The 27,871-nt window shown below is 36.9% G+C and overlaps 1 protein-coding gene across 3 annotated transcripts; it reads left to right on the forward strand.

Moving 5' to 3' along the window:
• Nucleotides 1-1,374: 1,374 nt before the first annotated feature.
• Nucleotides 1,375-27,871, forward strand: LOC116253138 (uncharacterized). 3 transcript variants are annotated; one of them, XM_031627915.2, is made up of 13 exons: nucleotides 1,375-1,781; nucleotides 3,068-3,257; nucleotides 3,360-3,434; nucleotides 4,234-4,340; nucleotides 5,447-5,507; nucleotides 7,157-7,216; nucleotides 7,333-7,407; nucleotides 9,890-10,039; nucleotides 12,402-12,456; nucleotides 14,397-14,519; nucleotides 26,241-26,479; nucleotides 27,466-27,508; nucleotides 27,598-27,871. In XM_031627915.2, the coding sequence occupies exons 1-12, from the start codon at nucleotides 1,714-1,716 to the stop codon at nucleotides 27,487-27,489; spliced, it is 1,227 nt and encodes a 408-aa protein (XP_031483775.1). In that variant the 5' UTR covers nucleotides 1,375-1,713; the 3' UTR covers nucleotides 27,490-27,508; nucleotides 27,598-27,871. The 3 variants fall into 3 exon arrangements, with proteins under 3 accessions (XP_031483775.1, XP_049933595.1, XP_031483776.1); XM_050077638.1 differs by lacking the exon at nucleotides 1,375-1,781 and adding an exon at nucleotides 1,809-2,042; XM_031627916.2 differs by lacking the exon at nucleotides 1,375-1,781 and adding an exon at nucleotides 1,809-2,003.

Genomic DNA, 27,871 nt, shown 5'->3' on the forward strand with positions numbered 1-27,871 from the left:
AAACCAAGTGGAACGAGTTTAAGTATATGATAGGAATACTAGATGGATATATATGGTACTGCTAGAATGGGGTTCCATATAAGCCATAATACATTTGACAATTATATTACCAATTCAATGAGGTGGCCACACTTTTAATCCTACGAAAACGGCTTGTATGAACATAGTATGTTGGTGATGGTAAATTAATTAGAAGGTACAAAAAGCTTACGTCTTAAAGTGAGGTTATTAGCTACAGAATTAACGCAACCTGGATGGCATGTCTCATGTTCTAACTGACACTTCGTCCTGCAAAATATAGAAAAGAGCAAGATTTTTCCATCGCATTTTAGCCAGGCATGCTTTAATTAGAAATTACTGGAGGCATTCAAATGCTTTTAATCTAAAATCCTCAAGTTCTGATAACTGTATATTTAAGATCCAACCCTCTCCCCCTCCAATCTGACATTTTCTCAATGCAAAAAGGAAAACTGAGCATTTTAAGTGTGGATATTATGTCTGTATAGCATCCTTAGTTTGATAACGTGTGGATTTTACTGTAGATCTTTTGCTACATTAGCCAAAACATGCTATATCACATCCACATTAGATCCACGAATTTTAAATCTGAAGTAACCAAACACCCCCAGTATTTGATAGCCCTGGATAGCAGATCGGAGGATGATCTCAGATCTCGCTTATATGGGAACCATAATAAGCACCAGATTTTACCACTATGTGAAGATGATGATTTGAGATCCTCCGTTTATGGCTAAAACCTCAGATTTGAGGTCCAACCTGACCTTTAATCGGTGGATTTGAAATTCACAATGATTTCAAATCCAAAACTATCAAACGCGCCTAAATGGTTTTGATCCATGGCAGGTATATAAAAGAGAAAACATGGGGCCGCCCGTTATAGAAAAAGAAGAAAGCATCGCCGACAAAAGAAATCCTTTAGAAAAACAGAAGGTCGATCCTAGGTTAGGGCTAAAAGGTTACCGTCTTTGCTCGGGGTCTCGACATCAGGTTACCAACCCAAATATGCAAGCTTTTAGCTGGATCATGTGAAAAAGAAAAAGGGTCCAGTTACATATTCAATTTGGATCTGGTATGCAATTTTTACAACTGAATCTACACTCAAATCCAATTTAGATCCGCTAAAGATCCAACCTGATTACATGCAGATCTCATCCAATTTAGTTTTACAAAATGAAATTCGAGTCCAAATCCAAACCCGTTGTCGATTACATAGGAACCTGATTAAATTGAATGCAATGATGGCTGGATCCAACCCGAGTCCGAACCATTGAACCCCCTTGTTTTTATTAGCCATTCTACAGTTTTTCAGCTCCCGGAAGACAAAACTGAAAAACTCGACGATACGGACATCTGCTTGAAAAACCAGGTTGTTCCGGGCCCACCTGGTGGACACAAGCGGTTCTGAGCTGGGGCCCCACCCACACCGTTAGCTTCTCCCAGTCGTCTCCTGCAAACAACTCGTCTCAAGGAATCGCTCTCTCTCCCTCTCACTCGTGAGCGTGCTCGACCAGACGGAGCGGGGAGCAAAGTTGTTGGGGAAATCTGGAAACCAAGGAGTCTCGGTAATTCGTCGTCCCCTCCACGAACTGCTGATCTTGGGTGCTGCTAATATGAGGCGTAGAGTCCTGCCCAGATCCTGAAATTTACGGGGAACGAGTTGAATCGGAGGTTCGTTATCCGCCCGCTGAGAAAATGAGCGGGTCTGAGAAAGAGATACCCGTCACCGACGAATCCTCTGGCGAGGGCGGTAAGCCCTCAAGGTAACGTAGGAGTCGGTTTATCTTGTTTCTTGATTTTCTCCTATGTTTTTGGTTGGCTGCTGGATACTTTTATTTCTAAGAATTGTTAGGCAGTAGGGAATTGGCGGTGTCGCAAAGTATGTGCTAACTCGATTGCTTCTTCCGGTTCTGTTGTGGCTTCTGTGGAGTGATCATGGAGCTCGGTTGGGGGGAGTTTGTAGGGGGAAAATCATGCATGGAAAGGTGTTTTTTCCTCTTATGCATTGCACGACTAGAGAGACGGTATTCCTGACTTTTGGGCGTTCTTTTTGAAAAGAATGTTTAATGCTTTAGCCTGATGCACTACGATGTAATAGGGAATGTTTTATTTATAACGGCGTAGGGATGAGTATTGGGTCGGGCGTCTATTATGGAATGCGAACTCACTAGTAAACACTGCATAAGAAATTCAAAGATAAGCTTCAAATAATGTTAGTGCATGCAACTTGTCGGTGATTAATGAGAATCATTGGTTAACTTGTTCGGCGACAGCTTAGTACAACTCTTCTTAGTGCAACGAAGATGTAATTTGTAATGCATGTCCATTCTTTGCATCCTATAACCCGTCTAGTTCAATATTCAGTTTCCAGACAGCGTTCTTGATGTGACTTACATTATACAGATGTCGTGTGACTGTTTTCACAAGCTATGCTTTAAAAGCTTTACATTAACAACACTTGTGATTGCGTTTTCTTCTTAAGTGCATGGAGTGGTAGTGCATGGAGTGGTAAGGGAAATATTAATCACAGTTCAAACTGTCATCCCATGACGAAAAAACATGAAAAACACAATGCACCAAAGTTGGTTGGCCATGAAGAACACACCACACCCACTACTCCTCAATGACTAAGATAAGGAAAACAACTATACAGGGAGGTCAAATTACCATGCCATGAAGAAAAACATGCAGACAAACACACACATAACAACTCTTAAGTATACTGGACTGTTGATTAAAAAAAGGAAGAAGCAATATACAGCAAGGATCAAATTGCCATTCCATCATGAATATGCACACACAACACACACATAAAACAGAGCGGGCATATGGCAAGTATCAAATTGTGATGATTTGAGGAAAAACATGCACACACACACACATACAAAATTATTTTTATATGAAGTTCCATGTGGATCCATGCAGGAAACTGTTTACATTTATCTAGGTGACATTACTGGGATTTTAAATTTTACTTTTTAATTTTATGCAGCAATGTCATGCCGTTTTCCCCTTCTAGAAACTGACCCTTTAATTTAATGGATGACAGGCATGAGTTGTTAACAATTGTAAGGAAGCACTCAAATTTGTTGGGACAAACAGTAGTTGATGAACAAGGTTCCTCTGACCCTGAAATGGATGAACGCTTCTGGCATGAAATGCTGGATATGTACTTTATCCGTGGCAGAGAGCCAAAGGGATGTCATGAAGACGATCTCATCTTCTTTGTCAAATTAATGGTTTTTCATCTGATCCTTTTTCTACAGAATATTTGAGAATATCTTCACATTTTTTTGTTGCTTGATTGTGCAAATTTTTTACTATATCTAAACCTTGTGCAGAACATGCATGGGTATGGTTTCAATGATAACGTGGATGGAGTTTCTCCTTATTTTGTTCGTAGGTGGGCACCTTTGGTAAGTCTAGACCAGAAAGTGATGACTTTCCACAACTCTAAGAAAATTATTTGGTGTTCATTGTGGTCCCTTGGGTATACCAACAAATAAAACATGCCATATGCAATAGCATATTGTATTCAGGAATAAACTTATGAGTGCATGACACAGGCTTCCATACCCCATGTTTTGACTGGTACACGACTGGATCAAATACATGAGTAGGATGGGAGTTACCAGCTCATTGGTGGGCTGTGCCGCTGTGGTGTGCTTGTGCCCAGCCTCCTAAGGCATGGGCAGGTTTCACTGTCATTTAAGCTGTACAAAGCAACTAGGTTGGACTCGATTGGTCCCAGGGAAGTTTGGGCTGGATCAAGTGGATATAGAAGGTGGAGAATTTGCCTGACCTGATGGTATGCAGAACAGAGACAGTGAGCTAAGTTTCTGTTTTCTGGTGGATTCGTGCCACCCTTCTATTTCGTTCAATGACATATAACTAGTAATTAGAAAAGAGAGACTAATGTTCCTGGAATTGTATCCCACATTGTCCAATGACATGTAGTGAAGTAGATTATTTTCTCGATAATGAACATGGTCAAACTATTCGACTATGTCAACTTTAGTGTGCTGTAAAATGTGAAATGGTGCCTAATAACTGAACCTTGGGGTCTATTTTGATGATGCTGTTACCTATAAAATAGAAGGTTCACCCTTAACCATATCACCCTCCACGGGTGTATTACTATCTCATAAGTGATTAAACATGATCTACATTTTGTCATTGTTGAAATGTATTTTACTTTTGTCCTCTTTTCTCCAGTTGGAAAGAGTTGTTGGGGAAAATTTCGAAGAAGTTGACTGGAGGCAGACATTTTACTTGAATTTGATTGCTCATACTAAATTCAGTGTGACTGTTGCTATATGCAGGTACACTTTGACCTTCTGTATATGAAAGCCATTAGTATTGTTTTAACAGAAATTGGTTGCAAGTGTGGTCAATTATTCTTTATGCTATTTAAATTGGGATATAGGGATTATTGCTAGTCAAGTTCAGGGTGGTTATAAATGAAATTGGAGATTCTAACAAAGGATACTCTTACCTGAAAGAATAGATTAAGAGAATATGTGTTTGGTACTTTTCATTAAAAGAGTGTACTCAAAGTTCATTTTATTGTTATCGTCATCATTGTTGTTGTTATTGTTGTTGGGCGGTGCTTTTGTCAGCGTGAAGATTTGTAACTTGCATTCTTGGTGGTGGTGATTTTCTCTGTTTGTTTCTTTCAAACACTAAAAACTGGTTGTTCCAAATGCTTTTGTTCCACAGTTCCACCTGTTGTGGCTTGTCTCTGGATCCTTTCTGGTGCCTCCCTTCTAGTTGTTTTCTGCTACTATCTCTTTAAATGAATCTAACATATGGTCATTCAGTCCATATTTGTCTCTTCAATGACTTGCTTTTGTGGGGATGCAGTTCACTAGGGTAAGAGAGTGGTCTTATGATATATCCTTCTTATATATGCTTGAGTCTGGAAGACAAAAAATACTGTTAGTAGACTCTTTTATGTTTGTAAAGGTTCATGCAATGCACACAACTTGTATGGGACACATATGTTACTGTATTGTGCACTCTTCTTCCAGGTGCATTCATGAGAGAATTTTTTATTCCTATCGAGGCCAAATAGGAGAGTTTCGCCTTATCACTGTCCAGATCCTTTTTATGTAATTTTTTGTTACATATTGGTACAACTAGGACATTATATTTGTCCTGTCATACAGGGAAAAGAGCATTTGGTCTGTTGGTCGATGTTTCATATTTACTTGTAACCACTTAAACAATTCAGATTATGCATTTAATATTAGTTTCTTTTATTCTTTCTTAATGTTTTTTTCTGTCTTTTTCATCCTTTGTAGGCAGAACGTAGAAATTCAAACAGTTCTACATATACATAACTGAGTTTTTTTTTTTAATAGTCTTTGTACATTTGTTAACCTGGTTAAAAATGATGGATATTTTTTCTTTGTTTCCTTTTCCTTAGCATTCAGGCCTTGGAGAGACATCAAAAAATTGCAGATACCCCATTAACTCCTGTGTATAAGGTGCATCCGAGTAGGTCTCTTGCTTCACGTATAGTTCTGTTATTTTTTTTGGCAGATTAATAGGGTGTCTTTTATTTTTCCTTACACATTTGTTTACATATGAAGACTCTCTCTCTCTCTCTTGCTCTAGCTCTAGCTCTAGCTGTATCTATGTGAGTGGGTGTGAGTAGACACACATAAAAACATACAAAAACTAACATTTTATGTCACATAGGTATGGGTATGGGTACCATACACATACACATGCGCACACACACATATATCACAAAAACTAAGATTTTAAACAGACAAAAGTATACATTGATTTTAAACAAACAAAACTAAACATTCATGATTCAAAACTTATAAATTATGAAGAAGAAACTAATAAACAAAGTATGAAAAGAATCATATGATGATGATGGGGAGAGAAACTCAGTTCATCTAACATAGATGGTTCAGCATACGTGAAGCATATGCTGAACCTTGTTATAAACTTATATTATCTAGGAATTCAAAGAATATAAGCAAAACAGTGGTCATGCACATACACACAATAGGATTAAAAAAAAGCCCCATTTTTAAGACAAACTTAGACTTCGTCAATTTTTACTGAGTCCAGAAAAGGCCCAAACAAGGCCCTGGACATGTTGACTGCACCCAACATGGTCAGCACTGTGTGCAGGCCATGTCTGACACCATGCCAGTACCAGTACCCGTGTGTCCCCTCCAAACAGGGTGTCCGTGTTACGTAGCATTTTTTTTTCTGCATAAAACATAGCTGCAGGTGTTTCTTGATTGATCTAAAGCGTTCAATGTGTTTATCATTGATTACTTAGTGCATAATGTGTATTGTGTTCAGTATCTCCACTGTAAACAATCAATGGTTCAGGGTGCCTTTTGTTGGGAATGGAAGAGTCAATCTTTCTTTACAATGAACTAATTAAATGGATGTTTTTGAGTGGATCAACATCAAAAAATATCTAACACAAAAAATGGCTTGGATGTGAGAGATTGTTTGTTTTCTTTGATATTTAGACCTTGATGTGCGTGATGGAAATTTTATGTGAATGAAACATGTATGAGAACTTAAAAATGGTGAACAATGGTAGGTTATTTTTATAAACTCCCTTCATTAGTGATTCTGGGGTAGCAGGAGGCTGGAAGGTTAATCAACGAAGATTCTAATCTTCTAATGGTTTCTGTATCATGTCTGTCTACTGTGGGCTAGAGAAAGTACTCTTCTTTTTTCTTTGGAAAAACTGATTCACTAAGGAGTTTCATGAGTAGATGTTTAGGTAAAAATATATCTATCCTTTAATCTTTTTTAAGGCTAATATGATTGAAACCTCTAGGAAGTTTAAATAGAAAGCTTGTTTCTTAGCAACATGTGAGCCATTCTGGCATGCTTGAAGACTCATGATGGTGCATGGTATAGCATTTACATTCTCCTGGATCACATATTTTCTTTGGGAATTTTTAAAAGAGCCAACATTTTTTGGATTTGAGGTTTATGAAATATGTAGATCAGTTTTGTTACTGGTTTACACGGTCCCACATGCATTTTCTTTTTTTTAGTAAGTATATATATACTTTTATGATTTTCATTATAGTTTATGTTACTTGATTCGATTCTATTGATTCTGATTAGTAATATTTTCTATGTGCAGGTTACGAAGACTGTCTATGCATCTCCAAGCCGTGTTGATTTTCAGTTGGACTCTAGAAAGGTAATAAATTAGTTTGCATTTGTTATCAAAACTTATGTTTTGCCTTTGCGGTCTAGCTGTTTATTCCATCGAACATCTTCTAACTTCTTATGATCTTGGAATTTTATGGTTCCTAGGATGTGGAAACCCGGCCTGCATACCCTGACATTTGCTTCGCCATTGATGACTTTGATTCTACTTTTGATGCTGTGGTAAGGTTCCTACTTTTATATATCCATGTTTCAAACAATTTTTACTTTAAAATTAAGAATAATAAGCAAGAGTTTCTTAGAGCAAATCCAATTTGAACAAAGGTTTCTTGAGTTATGAGTTTAACTCCTGCTCATGTGGTTCTGTAATAAACATCAGTCAGATGATCTGGTAATGCTTTCTTCCCTTTTATACATTTAATGAAATGGTATTCTGATAATTTCAACTGCAAATAAGGTAGTTTTACGTTGAAAGCAAAGAATGCTATTTACCAACTTGCTATACACTAGTATTTTAAACCTAAAAGTTTTACTGCAGATCGTTCCCAAAAAATGTTGACAACTAAAGTTCTTCAGTTTGAAACTGCTGATATATCAGCCCCAAATACCTTCACAACCAAAAGTCTTCAATCTGAAATCGGTGCTATTTGATGGTGGTGTTTAGAGGCTAATGTACCAACACATTCAAGAAATTCTTCACCTATTCTCATAGATAGTTCCTTTTGAATCTTCTTCTGCCTGGTTTTCCATATTCTTCTATCACCTGCTTAAATAATGTTTGTCAGATCTAACCTTAAAATAATGATCTATGTATGGTCTATTTTGCTATTTCACATTTAATAAAAAATTTGAAGCATCATGCATTTTATCCTACATTTTTTCAGATTGTTGTAAAATTCAGTTCATATGTCAGATATTGATCTTAGATTTCAGCTAGGCTGCAGCCTACCGCTTTGAAACATGTTCACAGTAGCTCCAAGTCATTTGCATACCAACAAAAGATTTATACTTTCAGTGTATCAGAGATAAAGATAACCACAACAGTATAGCATCATTGCAAGAATTAGTAATAAATTTATTACTCAAAGATTATCTTTATTGTATTTTCGAAAATATATTGTCAACTTTTTGTTTTTTATTTGAAAAAATTTTGTGCTATGTCACATAGGTACGGGTACGGGTGCCGGTGCGGGTACGGGTACTGACCATTTTCAAAAAACTTGGGTGTGGGGGTACGGCAGTATATATATATAAACAATAAGAAATACTTAGAAAGTATGTATCAAAATAAAAAAATATACATCAACATAAACAAATAAATAACATAGAAAATATATATCAACGGCTCTTGCAGCAGTGTGTTTAAGAAACCTATGAAAAACTTTAAACATATGGACAACCAAGCAGCCCCCTAGTCAAATATGAACATCAATCGAATTTTCACATTTAAAGAATAGAATAAAAAGTAAGGTGGAAAAAGTTAAATCAAAGTAAAATTAAGCAATTTGGATCTATAGATACCCAAGTGTCAAAGTACCCATTTTGGGTATGGGTACGGCGACACGGGTACGTGGACCTTACTGAAGTACCCATGTGACTTAGATTTTGTGACGATCTCTTTATTTTTGCAAGAAAAATATAATGAAACCTACTGTTAATAAACTTTTTCTTTTTATGATATTATTTGTAGTATTTAAGAATTTAGGACTGCCATTTTAATGAGAATAAGCTCGCGGAAAATGTAGAGGATTGAGCAAATATGCTCAGAAAGATATGTCTAAATTGGTGTCCAGACCTGATAATCAAGCTATATTTCACATATAAAGAGCCAATAAGTGACAGCTAAATTTCTTGATTTCTATTTTGTCATACAAGGGCTTTGATAATGTTGAACAAAAAGGGCTCAAGTGCAATTGAGCCATTGGCTGAGTTCAGCATGTTTTTATAATCCTGTGCTACATGAATGTTAAGGATGTCGCAATAACTGCATTTGGCTTATAGGTATCAATTGAATAGTTCTACATCATTCTAATGAGTTGTCTCTCTACTGGTTTGCTTTTACATGGATTTCAGGTCTTACATACAATCTTTTTCGTTTAAAAGTTGTCCCTCAGCTGTTTTTTGTTATATTGTTATATTATTTTGTCTTGACTTGAAATTACTATGTTCATTTCCTTTTCTATACTATATATTTCATGGCCGCCAACATTAAGTTTGCATCTTGTCCCACATCCACACAGAAATGAGTTTTATTTATTTGATCTTTCTTCTTAAATCTAAAACTTGATAGACACCAGCCTGTTGTGTCTTTTTTTTTTCTTGTGCCCTTTGACCATTTTATCTCCTTATTCTTTATAGAGCATGAACAAATTGCTTAAGTTCCCCGGCTGCTTTTAACATACATTTACTGTCTCACAAATTCCTTTATGGGAAAATTGATATAATATTACTTGAATTCTCTGCAGTTTTCTGATTCAAGTTCTGGAAAACATGAATTTTTTGAGTTTTTCTCTTGCTGTTTGTATGGTTACTCATGCATTTGTACAAGATACAGGCCATCTTCTAGATATGTTTATCATGCTTTATGAGTGGTGTCACTATCTTGGCATGCTTGCTTCTTGTTCTAACTGCTAAATCTTCACTCTGCAAGCTCGATTATCAGAAAGCAATTTTAGCATATTACTAAGAAACTAAATCATGGCAGATTCTTACAGAGAGAGATCACTGCTATTGTGTACTCCTTAATGCACATGATGGGGCTGCATTTCCACAAGACGACAAATCTGATGCACTGAACTCTAGTAAGGCTTCTTTGAAGAGTGATTCCATGGCTGGGAGCACAACATCATCAAAGGTTTGGATTTTAGTTTTGATTGGAATTTCTGAACTCAGAGAGTTTATGTTTTTTAGGACTTACTTCAATGCTATGTTTAAAAACATGGTCGAGTAAACAAGTTGTCTCAGCTGAATTGGTGGCTCGTCCTCCACCTACTCAACAAAATGGAAAAACCATAAATTGCTAAGGCTGAGCTGGGTCGTGGGATGACCAGGCCAAGCAATCTGACATTCACCTGATCATTGGTTGGTTTAGCTGATTCTTTCACGTGTATAATGTGTCTATATTACACAGGCATATCACGTACCTGATATATATATATATATATATATAAGTTTTCCTTTATATTGTACATAAAAGATGCATATACATATATCAATGATGTATTGCAGGAAATATACTACTAAAATTTGCTTTTTTTTAATAATATACAGCATTCTTTGTTATATATAATACGCAAAGTCGCAAACGCTATTTGAAATTTTGAACTAACTATTTTATGCGTATGTTTGTAATAAATCAGATATAGATATAAATCTATATCTCCAACGTCACGGAAACAAATCTGTATGGACACAATTCTATATCTTCAATATCATCACACGTATGGTCTCAGACTTGAAGAAAATATCTTTCCTTTACTCAACAAACGATCTCTCCAAAAGAGATCAAATTTAATACGGGAGAATCACAGAAATTTTGCTAAGAAGAAAAGAGAATCTTGAAGCTCCCAATCCTTTTGTGAAGAAATCTGCTTGTTGGGATTCTGATGAAACATAGGGAAGAGTAATTGTTTTCTTAAGGAATTCTTCACAAACAAAATGACAACCCATTTCAATATGCTTGGTCTTCTTGTGGAAAGTAAGATTACTGGCTATATAGATGACACTCTTGTTGTGACAACATAACTTGAAAGGTTCTTCAGTTCTTCTTCCTGGTATCCTTGATTATACCCTTTAACCAAATAATTTCCATGGTGGTAGTCGCTATACTGCAAGATTCAGCTTCCATGGATGATAATGATATTTTTTTTGCTACTCCTTGCATCCCCATGATATCAAACAATTACCTAGAAACACACAGAATCCAGTAATAGAATGTCTACCGTTGGGGTTTTCTCCTCAATCAGTGTCCTAGTATGAAGGTGTATAGTCTTATCAGTTGCTGGTATGTCTCTACATATGCCTTACATAAGGATCAATGCTATTCTGAAGCTGAGTTATGAGACACTGTACTAAGAGTTAGAAGGGGCACTATTACTCAAAATGTCTATGTTAAGCATCTATATCCTCTTTGAATTTTTTAGTAGATGCTGGTCAATAAGGCCTGATTATATTTTGATATTCTAGCAAAAGATTCACTTGTAATGTGGGAAAGACCTGCATAGCATAAAGATTATGATCTTACATGTCATTTCTTCCATAAACATCGAGACATGATAAGGCATCTCTTTCTTTAAGTAAAAAGAGGAAAAGTTATATGAAACGTTTGGAGCTTAACCAACCCTTCTTTCATGAGAAAGTGGAGGATAAAGTGACATGTAAATTAGGTGGGAGCAAAAGAAATTAGAGAATGAGAAGTTTCTGACCCAGTATCACATGATGCTGTAAATTCACCTGCGCCACTATGAACTTGACAAAATAAAGCCAGTTTTAATATAAGAACATGAAATAAGTGATGTCACATGAGTGCGGGGTGCAGGTGTGGGTGCCGGCATGGCACTTCTCCTAAAAATTTGGGTGTGTGTGTGTATATATGTATATATATGTATGTATGTATGTATATGTGTAATATTTATTTTATATATATATATATATATATATATATATATATATTCATAATATGTATAATTTTAAGCTTGTTTCTTAGCTTAATCTGTCCTTTTTTTTTAATATATATACATATGGTGGGCAGATGGTAAGAAGGGTATCAAGTTGGAGGCTCTTACTCAAGTTCCTACCCTGCCATTCTGTTGCCTGAGCTTTTCCATAATGTTATCCTTGTAAGGCATGAAAAAAGTGTCTATAAACATTTATGCTTCACTTACACTGTTTAACAGTGTTCATGCAAGAAGAATTATGATTCAGCTACTCTTGACAGTATTTGTTCCACAATGGCACTTTCTTAGCATTTCAGTGCCTTTCCTTGTGTCTGAGTTGACATGTTTCTATTCCATTCTTATGTCATTCTTCATGTTCCACTATTCAGTATCTTTCAAAAGGCTGTACAAGAATCTTGACTGTCAATTTTATCTATTTTTAATTTTTTATCCTTTTTTGTGTAAAAGGAATGTTATCCAATGTTGAACTTATCAGAGTTATGTTTAACTAGATGAACCTTGATGGGGTTCTCATCTCATGTGAATATTCTTTTATTGCAGATTACTCTCTTCTCAGGCTTTGTTAGCTATCAAATGGTTCGGGAAGCATATGATGGTACATATAGCTTTCCTATGGCTATTTTTTTTGCTCATATGGTGTCATGTTTGTTTTATAGCTGTGGTGCAGTAAAAATAGAATCTCTACAGATCTAGTTCTTAAGTTATTGGACCATGTATAGAGTATTCTCTGATTTCTATTAGGTGGTGTGGTGAATTTCTTTTTATATGTAAATTCAGCAGTTTGATGTTTCCATGGGATTAGAATGTTCTTGGCCACCTGTCGGATGGTGATATTAGTTGTTTTGCTCCTGTGCACTTCTGATGTACAGGCAAATGACATTCCATAGTCCATTGTACTCTCTCTTTCTCTCTTCACATACACACACACACACACACACATACGTGCGCGCGGGCACGTACATCTTCTTCATCATCAATGATATATTTCTTATGGCATTGATATTAAAACAAAGGTTGTTAAATAAAAAATTGAACTATGTGACTTCTCCAAATGCAGCTTCAAAGATGCTTAGATAAAGCATAATTTTTGTGTAAGGTGCTGTCTAATTCAGATTGATTCTTAACTAAAAGGCAAGATGTATTTTTTGAACTAGAATAAATGTTTAATTCTGAAATAAGACTTTGAGTAGAGAAAAACTTTTCATTCTCTTCATACCATTTCTCTCCCTAAAGCTTTATCAACTGCATGAGGAAGATGATTAGGTCCTTTTGCTTTGGGACCTCTGGGATGCCACAAAGTTTGTGTGGGTATTTGATAGTTGATAGTTGCAGCTAATGAAAGTTGGTGGTTAAATTATAGGATGACTTTACTCATGGTCATTCTTTAGGTTCTTTTTGTTTTAGGAACTATGGGACATCAAGGATTATGGGTGGATACTGGATGGTTGACAATTGTAACTTTGTGATGTTGTCACAAATATAGTTTTGGGGTATAAAACAGTGAGGTTTTTCTCGGTTATAATACAACAAAGTTCTTTTTCTCAAGAAAATCTCAGGAAATTTTAAAAAATTAAATGTGAAAATAAAAATCTGGTAACTAAAAAATGTAAAAAACATGAAAAATGCGAAATAATGCAAAAAAATGGAAAAAACACGAGAGTTCTTAAAAAACATGAGCCTTCCCTTTTTTCCAGCTTTCTTTTCAATTTTTTTTTCAAAAAACGTGTGTGTGTGTTTTTTGGGTGACACTGCTTTGCACAAATTGGTGATTCTTTTATAGGTGACTTGTAATCATTATCACAAATACAGGTTACATTTTGAAAATCCTTTAATGTTTTTTCCAAAAAAAAAAAAAATTATTGCGTGAAACGTTGGACGTTTTCAAAATATTAAAAAATATGTCACCATTATAGTGATATTTTTTCCTTTCCAATAAGTTTTAACGTGTATTTTAAGTGTATTATTTGTTTTTGCTTATTTAAAAATTTTAAATTTTACTTGAATATTTATCATTACTTTTTTTGCAATAAAATTAATAGAAAGTAGAAACGTATAATTTCATAATTTTTTTTATTGTTATTTTGCCAGTTTTTTTATTTCTTTTGATTATCTGAGATTTTCCTATGTGAAGGCAGATGAGGAAAAAACACAAACACCAAGAAACCTCTCTAGTAAATATCTGAGAATGATATTTATGATGATGCTTACAGCATGGTTGCCTTTTACTGGAAAACAGAGAATGGTTGTTCACTGAATTCCAGAGTGAAGCTTGGTTGGGTTAGTTTAGGCTTAATGTTGAAAAGAGGGGATGTCTTTTGGATAAGCTATGTAGAGCTAGGGTTTTGCATTTGGACCAAAGGATAGGCGGGGATGGTAAGACAATCTCATCAATAATAGTTGGGTATTGAAAGTTAATGTTGTGTATGAATGTGGTTTATAGTTGGTTGTCTTCTTTTTTGTGTGCTACTGGATCTTTGCTTCGGTAAATTGACCTGAATATTCGGGTTTCTTCATGTTTCCCCCTCCCCTTTACAGCTGGGAGATCTAGATTTGGCAGCCTTCTTTCTATCGGTCACGTTCCTGCAAAGACAGAGAAGTTATTTATGAGAGGGCCTGGAGGACGTGGAGAAGTTGAGGTTGCTGTTTCAGGAATTGCTGGTTAGTAGACACTCTTCTTTTGCCTCTCTAATAAGTTGATGAAAATTTTCCCTTTTTTTTGGCATCTTTTGCACCTACAAGAAGAAGTTTCTCCAAAGATAGGGCAAGGGGTATTAGCTTTGAATCACTAGAAAAATACCAAGTAGGCTTCCTAATCCTACCTACACCAAAGGACAAACAATGGATTTAAGGAAGAAATTACTTTCGCTGCCATCTTGCTTCTACTGGACGTCTAAACAGATTTTCATATTGACCTTTTAGCTAATGTGTTATCATCCAAACATTGTTTCTCACCAGTGTCTGCACCTACACTTGTATCCTGTGACATTGATTTTGATGTCCTAGGAGATACAACCCTTTTACTGTTTACTATGTCTCTACCTATGTGACATGGGTACGGTTCTAAAGGAGCAGTACCAGTACCGTACCGGTACGATATCGGCATGGCTACCGGTACGTACTTGGGTTAGTGTCTGACCATAGCGGGTATGATCAATGTACCCGAGTATGTATCTGATATTTTTTGGACTTGGTTAAAGTTGATCGAGTCCAAAACAGTCTTTAGATTAGGTTTTCATTTTTTCTTTTTTACTTTTAAAGAAAATGCAGAGCCCTCGACTTTCGTCAAGGGTGGCGGCAGCCGGCAAGTTTAGAATCGTTTGCCCTTCTTCCATGACCTACCTCAACTATTCTCTTTTTTCTTCTTCAAAAATCATATTGTATGCCCTTTCTCTTTTACATTTATATGCAACCATATGTTTCTTTTTTTCAGATAACCGTGCATCCGTGCCTTTTCTTGTTCGATTTGAACTGGTTTCTTCCTCTTTTTTGTTTCTTCATGCCTGTTCTTATATTATTTTCTGTAACTGACCCATTCCATTTCAGCATTTAGCACTTAGATTCCAGTTCCACAATGCTGAGCTGTGGTTCATATTTGATTGTCTAAGGGGCTGCTCAGTTGTTTGGTAGATGTTTTTCCTCATTCCATTGCAACTTTGCAATATATGCAGCAGATGACTTTGAAATTGATATGTATTTTGTCCATATGTTAAAAGTTTTTCATAGGTTTATTAAACACAATGCTGCAAGAGCCTTGGTATATATTTTCTATGTTGTTTACTTGTTTATGTTGATATATATTTTCTATGTTTACTTGTCATAGATATTTTTGTATTGTTTACTTGTTTATCATTTTTTCTTATGTTTTTCTGATATATATACATATATATATATTTTCTATGTTGTTTACTTGTTTATCATTTCTTCTTATGTACATATGTCCGTACCCCTGCACCGAACTTTTTTGAAAATAGTCCGTACCCCTGCACCGAACTTTTTTGAAAATGGTCCATACCCATACCTATGTGACATAGGTCTCTACAATATTATCAAGCATAGGCTTTGATGCAATGTGATGGTTTTCTTGCTTAGATTTGGTCCTCAAATATGTTAAGCATGTTCTAATTAGCCCTAATCCTCTCTTAATAAGAGGAATTAGGGTTGGCAGAAAAATTACAGAGTCTAGAAAAAATTAAAAATTCCTAGGTAAGGGACATGGCTATTCTCAGTTTATAGCCAAAAACCCTAATTGTGATTGTTGAAAGTTTGAAACATGGTTTAGATAGGAAAGAGAAGAAGACGAGAAATAGAAAGAAAACGTGATATTTTAATTAGCCCTAATCCTCTCTTAATAAGAGGAATTAGGTTTGGCAGAAAAATTACAGAGTCTAGAAAAAATAAAAAATTCCTAGGTACTACTGTTAACATCTATAATTAATTTCCAAAAGCTCTAATCCTCTCTTCATAAGAGGAATTAGGTTTGGCAGAAAAATTACAGAGTCTAGAAAAAATAAAAAATTCCTAGGTACTACTGTTAACATCTATAATTAATTTCCAAAAGCTCCTTTTCTAATTACTAAATTTCTTGTTGCATTTAGGTATAGAGAGGAAGAGGAAGAACATGAGAGAGATTGAGAGAGAAAAGCCGTTGTTCTATTAACCCTAATCCATGTTAAAAGATTGGGGGCAGTAAACATGATGACAAAAGGAGTCCAAACTGAAAACATAAATTATCAAAAAGACTAATATAATTATATCAACCTATGACTTATGATTATTTACCAAAAGAGGCTCATGATTCTTACTGTTTACATAAAAACCTACAGTAATATTAACTCTCAACGCTCCCCCGCACGCTGGAGCATAAATGTCAATCATGCTCAGCTTGTTACAACATCTTGTAAGGTCACCAATAAGAAGTGGCTTGGTAAGAATATTAGCAACTTGATATTCTGTGGATATTTGGACCATGTCACAAATGTGGAGACAATCAACTTATATATGCTTGGTCGTAATCTTAGATAGCATAGTATGTAGATGATGGCCATGTACCTTCGGCATAACACATATAGCGAGTCCAGGGACATGGCTATATTCTCAGTTTATAGCCAAAAACCTTAATTGTGATTGTTGAATGTTTGAAACATGGTTTAGAAAGGAAAAAGAAGGCGAGAAATAGAAAGAAAATGTGATATTGTAATTAGTCCTAATCCTCTCTTAATAAGAGGAATTAGGGTTGGAAAAAAACTTACAAAGTCTAGAAAAATTAAAAATTCCTAGGTACTACAGTCAGCATCTATAATTAATTCCAGATAGCCCTTTTACTAATTACTAATACTTCTTGTTGCATTTAGGTATAGAGAAAAAGAAGAGGAAGAACACGAGAGAGATGGAGAGAGAAAAGTCATTGTCCTATTAAACCTAATCCATGTAGTTCAAACTAAAATTACAAAAGGAGTTCAAACTAAAAACATAAATTATAAAGAAGCCATGACTTATGATTTACATGATTATTACCAAATGAGGCCCATGACTCTTATTGTTTGACACTAATATTAACTCTCAACGCTTCTCCTCAAGCTAAAACATGGATGTCAACCATGCTTAGCTTGTTATAGCATCTTGTAAAGTCGCCACTGGGAAATGGCTTGGTAAGAACATCAACTACTTGATATTTTGAGGATACATGAATGGTGGAAATAGTTTATATTTCGATCATACAAATATGGTGACAATCAACTTCTATATGCTTGGTTCTATCATAGAACATATGATTGTTTACAATGTAGGTAGCCGCTTTATTAGCACATATCATCTTCATAGGTAACTTCACCTGAACTCCCAAAATACCAAGTATAATCTTTATCCACATCAACTCAACAGCTGTTTGAGCCATTGCTCTATATTCTGATTTAGCACTGGATCTGGCAACAACTACTTATTTTCTGCTTTGTCATGAGATCAGGTTCCCACCAATAAGCACACAAAAGACTGTAGTAGATTTCCTATCATCAATAGATAGTGCATAGTCTACATCAGTGTAAGATTCAACATTTAAGGATGTCCCCTTTGTAAACAATAATCCCTTGCCAAGAGAAGACTTTAGATATCTTAGAACCATGGCTGCATCCTAGTAAATTTTATTTGGTTTGTCCATAAACTGACTCAACTTTACCCACAGGTAAAGAAATGTCTGGCCTTGTCACTATCACATAGAGGAGTTTCCCAATCAAGGATCTATACGACTTGTTATCCATTGGTCCTGACTCATCATCATGTAAATGTAATTGTGGATTCATAGGGATACTAGCTGGTTTGGCACCAAGTATGCATGTTTCTTGTAACAAATCAAGCACATACTTCCTTTGTGAAAGGACAACCCCTTCTATACTTTTAGCTACTTCAATTCCCAAGAAATATCTAAGAGAACCAAGATCTTTGGTAACAAAATGTTTATGCAAATACTTCATATCCGAAATTTCTGATCATTATCCCCATCAAGATAATATCATCCACATAAACTACCATCACCACTATACATTTGGAACCCCTTTTTACAAACAAGGAGTGGTCCGAGGGAAATCTTTGAAACCCAAACTCTAACATCACCTCAAACAGCTTACGAAACCAGGCACACATGCTTTTTTTCAACTTTCAACCCATAAATAACCTTTTTTAAACTGCACACTTTTCCACACTCCCCCTCTTTTTCGAATCCAGGCAGCTGCTGCATATCAACCGTTTCAGCCAGACCACCATATAAACTGCAATAGAGATAACAAGTCTGATCTTACCAAGTCGAGCTGTAGAAGAAAAAGTTTCAAAGAAATCTATGCCACGTGTTTGGGTATAGCGCTTGAGCACTAGTCGTGCCTTGTATCTCTCCGCTAAGTCATCTGAACTATACTTAATACTAAATACCCACTTTGAGCCAACAATGTCAACACCTAAAAAACGATCTACAAGTTCCCACATACTTTAGGATACAAGAGCATCCATTTCATCCTACATGGCCTGCCTCTACTTAAGGTCAAGGAAAGCCTGTTGATAACTGATAGGAATCGAGGCTGCAAACAAGGCTGTTGTGAAGCATTGCATACTTTCTCCAAGTCTGTCAGTAGACGCAAACTTAGAAATAGGATGAAGAGTATATTGGTACTGCCGCTTTTTGAAAGCAATAGGTAAATCATCTTCTATTTATGGTATGTTTGCAGTGCAATCAGGAACAAGAAAAGAATCATCAGTGTTATCAGGCATACCTACTTTCTGAGGAGTGGATAGAGGACCATGAGCAGGTTGCGGGGTATACACAAGAGGAGGATCATGTAAATGACTAGGACATATCAATAACGGTAGGACACAAAACAGATTGTAATGGGACATGATGAATAGATGATGGAAAGGGGGACAACACCTCAGTATGCTTGGTAGCATTAGAAATTGAAAAATACAAAGTTGACTAAAGAAATGTGACATCTGCACTGATATACTCTTTTTTGTAGTGGGATCAAAGCATCTATATCCCTTTTGGTTTCTTAGATATTCCAAAAATACATATTTAATAGCTTAGGCAGATAGCTTGTCTCTATTTGGGCCAAGAATGTGAACAAAACAAATAGGTGGCAAGTGGAACAAAAGATTGTTAGGTAAACTATAAAGCACAATTGTATGGGAATTTCGTCATCAATAGAGGAAGAAGACATCCAGTTGATAAGGTAACAGGCAGTAAGAATAACATCCCCCCAAAAAGATGGTGGTATATTTATTTGAAGCATAAGGGTACAAGCAATGTTGAGGCGATGCTTTTGTTCAGTTACTCCATTCTACTAAGAAGTATGAGCACAAGTAAACTGAGGACAAATACTATGTTCTTTATAGAATTGTAGTAATTGATAGATTCAAATTCTAAAGCATTATCAATGTGAGTAATCTTGTAAGTAGAACCAAACTGAGCCTTTATTTCAAGCACAAAGTATTTGAGAATGCATAATAGTTCAGACATTTCTTTAAGAAGGAAGACCCAAGACACTCTAGAATAATCATAAATGATAACTAGATAGTTCTTAAAAAAGGATCGACTTAGAAGTTAGAGCCCAACTAGGTCCCCAAACATTAACATGAACAAGCTCAAATGGATTTCGACTAGAATGACTTTGACTCAATGGAAATAAACTATGACTATGTTTCCCCAACTGATAGGCTTCGCATTGAAAGATGCTAAAGAGGGAATATGAGGAACCACTCTACGAAGGAATAAGGCTGTAGGGTAGAAAAATTGAGAGATTCTCCATAGAAATGTTGAGAAGCTCCCAAATCTATAATCCTTGTACTACCCTTACTCTTTGTTATACTATCTATAGAGCATGCTATATTTGTCACTGCAGTGGATGCAGATGTAAGCTGTAGATCACTGGGAAAGAACCTGCTCATATTTAGCTCGACTAACATTGAGAATTTGAGAGTAAAAGAGTTCGTAGGAGTAGTAGAACCAGCCTCTATAATTGGAGATGCAGCCTACACAACCATCTTACTGGGAGGAGCAGTAGGAGTATTAGAAGAAGAATGGCGACCATGCTTATCCCAGCATCTATCTTTAAGATGACCATGTGTTAGCTGGAAACCGTTGTGGGTCTTAGTATAGGATACAAGAATAAGTGGGTCGGGTCTTAGAGACTGGAGATCCATAGTTCCCACGTATAAAAGGGAACTAATACTGTTTAGAGGTTTATGCTTTTTGAATGAAAAGGTTCCTCTCTCACGTTGAGAGAGTTTGGCCCTAATTCTAAGGAGAATTAGGTTAAGTGTGTGTGTGTCTTTACCTCTTGTATCACAGCTGAGTTAGCCGACGGCTGATATCTAGTATCTGAGCCGATGACAACCAAGGAAGCACTAGCCACGGTGGAAGCGCTGCGGCGGCAGGCAGAGGCAGACCGTCTGGCGATCACTGGGAGATGGGAAGGAGTCGGAAGGAGCAGTGGAGAACTGGGGCAACAGCTCAGCGACATGGAGAAGGAGATGCGATCGGGACAACAGGAGCTGATGACGCTTCTACGAGAAGTTATCGATAGGACGAGCAGCGAGACGGGAGGATCATGCCGTGAGCAGCCGCAATCTTCCACACCTCCTTGTGCGCCACCAGAAACAGGTACACAGCCTCTCAATGGGGTGTCTGTGGGTTCTCCAGCAGGCCAGGGAGAGACCCTGGGATATATGAAGGTTCCTAGGATGGAGTTTCCCAAATTTCATTGAGAGGATCCTGTCAGTTGGGTCTTTAGAGCAGAACAGTATTTCGATTGCCAAAAAATTGCACCAGATCAGTGGGTTTCGCATGCTGCGGTGCACTTGGAAGGGCCAGCGATACGCTGGTATAGATGGATCGTTGCGCAGCAGGGGAAGCCACTGTGGAGAGCTTTTGTGGAGGCGCTTAAGGTAAGATTTGGACCCTCAGCTTACTTAGATTATAATATTGAACTGTCCAAAATAAAACAGAGAGGGAAGGTGATGGAATATCAAGCAGAATTTGAAGAGGTGAGCAATAGCGTGGGTGGCCTGTCGAGCCCTCATTGGCACTTTTGTCGGCAGATTGAGGGAGGAGTATCACATAGAAGTGCAAGGAGCCAGACCCCAAAGCCTCTTAGAAGCTTTTGAACTGGTGAGAATTGCAGAAGAAAAATCAACCATATTCCTCAATGGGTGGAAAGAGAGCAGGATCAGCAGACAATCGCTGAACAGAAACCCTGCTGTCACTAAAGACCTGCGTGAAGTCCAGCCGTCAGTGCACGAAACTCAGCTAGCACAAAGAGAAGGCACAGGGAGTAGACAGGTGCTAGTCAAGCGACTTAGCCTAGAGCAAATCAGGGAACGACACAGGAAAGGATTGTGTTTTCACTGCGAAGAGAAATGGGGCCCGACACATGATTGTAAAAAGTTGTATATGTACTTAGACGAATCCGAGGAAAAATTTCAGGAAGAGGAAGAAGTGACCTTAGAACAGGCGACCAGCGACAGTCTAGAAGAAATCACTCCGGAGATATCTCTTCATGCCTTAGAAGGAGATAATGTTTCCCAGATGATGAGGGTAGAAGGTCGAGTTAAAGGGAGGACTGTTAGCATATTGGTGGAGATAGGGTCGACGCATAACTTCATTGGAGAAAAGACTGCCAAGACATGTGGCTGTAAAATTATCGAACAATCAGAATTTAAGGTTGTGGTTGGCAATGGTAGTTCGTTGTGGTGCAAGGGACGTTGCCCAAAGGAGGAAGTCGAGATCCAAGGGCATAGATTCGTGGTGGAACTGTTTCCCCTAGCCGTGGGTGGAGCTGATTTGGTTTTAGTAATTCAATGGTTGAAACAGTTGGGAAAGGTTTGGTGGGATTTCACCACCATGACAATGACTTTTAAGACAGCTGAAGAGGAAAAATGTATACAGGCTCCGCCGATGACAATGTCCAGGGAACAAGGGGCCACACAAATGAAAAAAGGGGGAAAAGGAGAAGGAGAATTGCACCCTCTCTTAATGTCTGCTGAACCTTGCAGCCCCCAGCCACTGACTGCTTCTAGGCTGGAAGCCCCCACCTTTTTGTGTGCCGTTCTAGCAGAATATGCTGAGGTTTTTAAAAATCCAAAGGGGTTACCCCCAAGTCGTGAATTTGACCATCGAGTCGAGCTAGAAATAGGATTGCGACCAGTCAATTTGAAGCCAAATAGATACAGCCACATTCAGAAAGGGGAGATAGAAAAACTCATAAAAAGTATGTTGTTAGAAGGCATGGTTCAGCCCAGCCGAATCCCTTCTTCTTCTCCAGCCTTGTTAGTTCGAAAAAAAGATGGAACGTGGAGGTTTTGTGTAGACTACAGGGCACTTAATGCAGTCACCATAAAAAATCGGTACCCAATACCAGTTATATAGAAGAACTGCTGGATGAATTACAAGGAGCGAATGTCTACTCCAAGCTTTTCAAACCCATGAAGGCCATTACGAATTTAAAGTAATGCCATTCGGATTAACGAATGCACCGGCCACCTTTCAAGCATTGATGAACCACATCTTTCATTCCTTCCTAAGAAGATCCGTCTTGGTATTTTTCGATGATATATTGATTTACAGCAAGAGTGAAGAAGAACATTAAGAGCACCTACGAATGGTGTTGAAAACACTGAAGAAGCATCGACTACATGCCAAGGCTTCGAAATGTGTATTTGGATGTGATCAGGTGACCTATTTGGGCCACACTATTTCTAAACGAGGAGTAGAGATGGAAGAAGAAAAGGTGGCAGCCATTCGTACCTGGAATTTAACTGCAGGAATTAAAGGGTTGAGGGCCTTCCTAGGCCTGGCAGGGTATTACCGCAGATTTGTTAAAGATTTTGGATTACATGCGGCGCCACTAACCAGCATGTGAAAGAAGGATCAGTTCAAGGTGGAGACAGATGCATCTGAGAGTGGTGTGGGGGCAGTGCTCACCCAAGGGAAACACCCAGTTGCTTTTTTCAGCAAAGCTATGGGGGTTCGTTTCAAAATTAAATCCGCTTACGAACGAGAGCTCATAGCCATGGTCATGGCCATCCAAAAGTGACATAACAATGCCATTGTCCTTGTTGTCGTGAGAGAAAGAGAGAAGAAAAACACGTCCAACTTATTATTCATCACTTACCCTAACCCTTAAGGGAGAATTAGGGTAAAGAATAAAATTACAATGTAAATCAAAAAGATATTGTAATTAATTAAAGAACTGTCAAGTTCTTTAATATTCTAAAAACTACCTCAACGTCAACAGTCCTCCTTCCACGTAGCATACTTTCCCACTTTTTCTTTTGGCTCCTTTTCATCAATGATATGATCTTCACGATGTCCTACAATTGACACCATAAAGGTGCAGCACCACATTTCATAGTGACCCGTATGAGAAAGGATTGGCGAAGGCATTATAATCTGCTACTGAGTTAGATCTACTGTCTCCTCCAGTATTCTTATTGTCTGCCATAGATTCAACCAATATGCAAAAAAGATACTGTCTAACAATAAAGAAAAACCAGCAGTGTAGAGGACAAGAATAGCAACTAGACAATCCACGTTCCAAAAGGAAAAATCTGAACCAAATACCCGATTGAATCTGGCCTGAATCATCTACTCCACGTCATCAGTAAGTGCAGCCATAAAAAGACAATGCAGAAATTTAAATCTGATTGTCGGACAGATGGATACCAACATTAAATTATATATATATATATATATATATATATATATATATGCAACCGCAACTAATAGCTCACCAACATATACTAATCATAACAGAATATGATGACCACGGCCAGGCACTCTTACTTTCCTTCCAGTGTCGACAAAAATTTAGAATAAGGGACTGAATCAGGCATAGGAAGGACAGCATACTCATCGATGGATCAAGCACGACTTCAGCTACAATAGCCTGAACCAATTGACAATAATGTTGATGCCGAATAGCCCTAAACATCTCATGAAAAAAAAAGAAAGAAAAAAAACTGGTTTACCGACTTAGATTTAAACTGCCAACTTTAATTGTAGGTTTGTAGCATAGAATTAAACCAGCAACTTCAACGGCAACATCAAACTAGACCACAGGATACTCGACGTTAACTCTAGGTCAGGTCTGCACTTCAAATCCTGATCTGGTCCTCTTGGCATCATCCAACTAAGATGGACCATCCATGCAGCACTGCTGAGTTCAAGACGACATTGATCTAGGCTTGTTAAAAGAAAAAAAAAAAAAAAACCTACATCGTGTTAAGAGATCTCAATCCAAACGTGCCACCCACAACAAAGAAGATATAGAAGGAAAAGAAAGGTGAAGAAGAAGAAAAATAGGAGATAGATTGGCTGTCAGAAGCTCCCGAGGAATCTTCTTTCTGAAACCATGTTGAATTTTGGTATGGAGAAAAAGAACACGAGAGAGGTGAAGAGAGAAAAATTGTTCTATTAACCCTAATCCATGATAAAAGAGATTAAAGGGCGGTAAACAGAATCCATGATAAAAGAGATTAGGGGGCGGTAAACAGAACTACAAAAGGAGTCAAACTGAAAACATAAATTATAAAGAAGACTTTTAACATAATTAATATCAACCCATGACTTATGATATTTACCAAAAGAGGCCCACTACTCTTACTGTTTACCACAAGAACCTGCATTAATATTAACTCTCGACACTTTTCAACATTTCCCTTTCAAGCTGGAGTATATGTGTCAATCATGCTTAGCTTGTTACAACAATTAGAAGAGTTTGAAATTGGAAGAGGCTTGGTGAAGACATCTGCAACTTAATCTTTATAAGAAATGTGAATAGTCAATATATTTCCTGCTTGAACCATTTCTCTGATATTGTGGCAATCTATCTCAATATATTTTGTTTTTTCATGAAAGACATGATTATTCACAATATAAGTAGCCGCCTTCTTATTACACATCATTTTCATTGGCAAAGGAACTTGGACACCCCTTATTATTCACACCTCACAAGGTTTGAGGAATGGACTCATCATTCTTTCTATAAAAAATGAAGTTGCTGAAAAGCTGAAACATTTCTTTTCTCCTTCATGTATTTTGTTTTTTCTAATGGAATTACGTATGGGGCAAACTAGATTAGTAACAGAGATAGGGAAAACCAAAGTTCAGAAACTTTACACTAAAATTTGAACTTTTTAAGAGACACCCTTGTAATTAGACTTTGCGTTCTACTTTGAGGCACATAGCTAGCATCAAAATAAAGGTCAACACTATTGGGATGCAGAGGCAAGTAGTGATAAGTAAACTCTGAAGTAAAAAACAAGTAATATTGGAAGATAAAGTGTAAAGTGTGTCATTTAAATTGTCCGAAAATTCAAGGACTGGAATCAAACTAGCAATTGAATGGTAATTGAACTTGAAGCCAGAGGACATAGCTGGACCTGACACCAAAGGGAAGCGGCAGGAAGGTATAGAATTTGGTGCATAAGCACAAGTATAAATGTCTTCTGCTAGGACAGATGTCTAATGCATTAGCTAGTTACAGGTATATAAGCTTATGTTACATGATGGAGGCATTGTTTCTATGTTTTGTAGAGTATGATACAAGATGGATTTCCTTTTTTTCTTTTTTTTCCTTCTGTAAGTAACAAATTCAGATAGGTGGCTCTAGAAAACTAGTTGGTTTAAGAAACATGCCTGCTGCTAAGGAGCTAGCCATTATTTATTCAGTTTGAGTTTGGAGATCAATACAATAAACTGCACATCTGCCATGATGCACATGAATTTAATTAATGTTTTTGTCTTTTTCTTTCGACTCCATTTTTAATTTCTAATAAAATCAATTTGGTGAAATTGCTATATAAATTGGAATAACTATTTGCCTTTGCTTTTGTGTCTAGACCAAAGCATGCAAGATTCAGGACCACCCTCACCAGTTCAAATGGCTAAGAAGGGTTTTGGCATTGGCATAGGCAGCATTGTACGTAAAGCAGCTTCAGCTGCATCTATGGCAGCCAAGCAAGCCTATGTTGCTGCATCCTCTGCTAGAAAGCTGGATGATGAGATGTTGCCTCTGAAATGTTGTTTGATGTCTATCTGCCTACCATGGGAGCATCTTGCTTATGATCTTCTCCTTAAGGTGATAATCTGAGAGACAGTTCTCTATCTGAGAGAGTTCTGTGTGTGTGTATGTATGTATAATTTTACCTCTTCAGGAAATTACAAGATCTCTTGACTATGGAACAACTGTTCTGAGAACCTTCTTTTCTAACAAGCAACATAATGTTGAAGGAAAGGAAACAAATAGAATTGAGATATTAGAAGTGAGGGGTTATCCAAATGTCTTCACTCAGTCTCCTGTCTCACTTTACTCAACAAAGTACATTGGCTTGATGAGTTTATGCACATAATTGATATCTGATTGTGATTTCTAAGTATTTCAAAACCTTAAATGAATAGAAAGCTGAGAATTAAATTTTAGAATGTTATATCCACATTCTTAGATGGTGTCCAGAAGAAGATAAAATATGATAATTATCTTATACATACAGTTGGCAGCAATTAAAACAACTACAAGTATTCTTGTTAGCACTCTTTTAGATATATTTTGCATGAGACATGGTTTGATGGTTCTGCAGTCAGTAATATTGTGCCTTCGAGACGCATGTTGTGAATATATTTGCTATCTATTTTTTATTGTAATAAATATTTCGACAATTTGAACTGTTTCTTCAACAGAATAATACCATCTTGATTTTGGAACATTATAGTATCTATTTCGCTTATAGTGTGACCTAGTGATAAGTTGATGTTTGAGGAAGCAATGAAATTGTTTTACCATGGAGAGCTTTATTTTTTTTTTTCCCTATATTCTTTATTCCTATTTGTGGAGGAAAAATCTGTAACTTTTAAAAAATGTTCACTGCGAGTAACGGTTTCTACAAGTCAGGCTAGTTTATATAGATGATTATTTTGTATGGCTATATGTTTCAAATATGCCTGCTTTCATGTGCAAATAACCTGCTTGATCCATGTTCCATGTGTGATGAGATGCACTTTTCGGTGGTCTCTTTTTTGATTTCCAAGTTAGATTGTTAAGGCACTAATCAAATATTTCCTCTCTAGGAATCTGCGACTGTCAATATTTGATGAGATATCCTTCCTCAAGGTGGTCTTTGTTTACCTCGATGTTTAGCTTTCCATTTAGAATTTCTTAAGTGTGGTGGCTCTTACTGACTGAGTGGTTCCTCTCTCCAGGAAGCTGCAGTTGTGAATGTGAATACCGGTTCTGGGAGAGCTTGAATATGGGAAAATTGAAGGTTTTGGACTCTAGGAGACCCTTGTCCTTTAAGTGCAAACTGCATATTTTCATGTATGTTATAAACAAAACTGCCAAGTCTCAGGCCATATTGTATATAATGAAATCTTCCAATGTATACAACAGATAAGTAACTGGTGACACTGTTGATATTCAAACATGATACTGCCTCTCCTTGGCTATTCAGTATTGAATTTGATTTTGTTTGTCGCA

The sequence above is a fragment of the Nymphaea colorata genome, chromosome 4 (genome assembly GCF_008831285.2).
Source record: "Nymphaea colorata isolate Beijing-Zhang1983 chromosome 4, ASM883128v2, whole genome shotgun sequence".
Classification (NCBI taxonomy): Eukaryota; Viridiplantae; Streptophyta; class Magnoliopsida; order Nymphaeales; family Nymphaeaceae; genus Nymphaea; species Nymphaea colorata.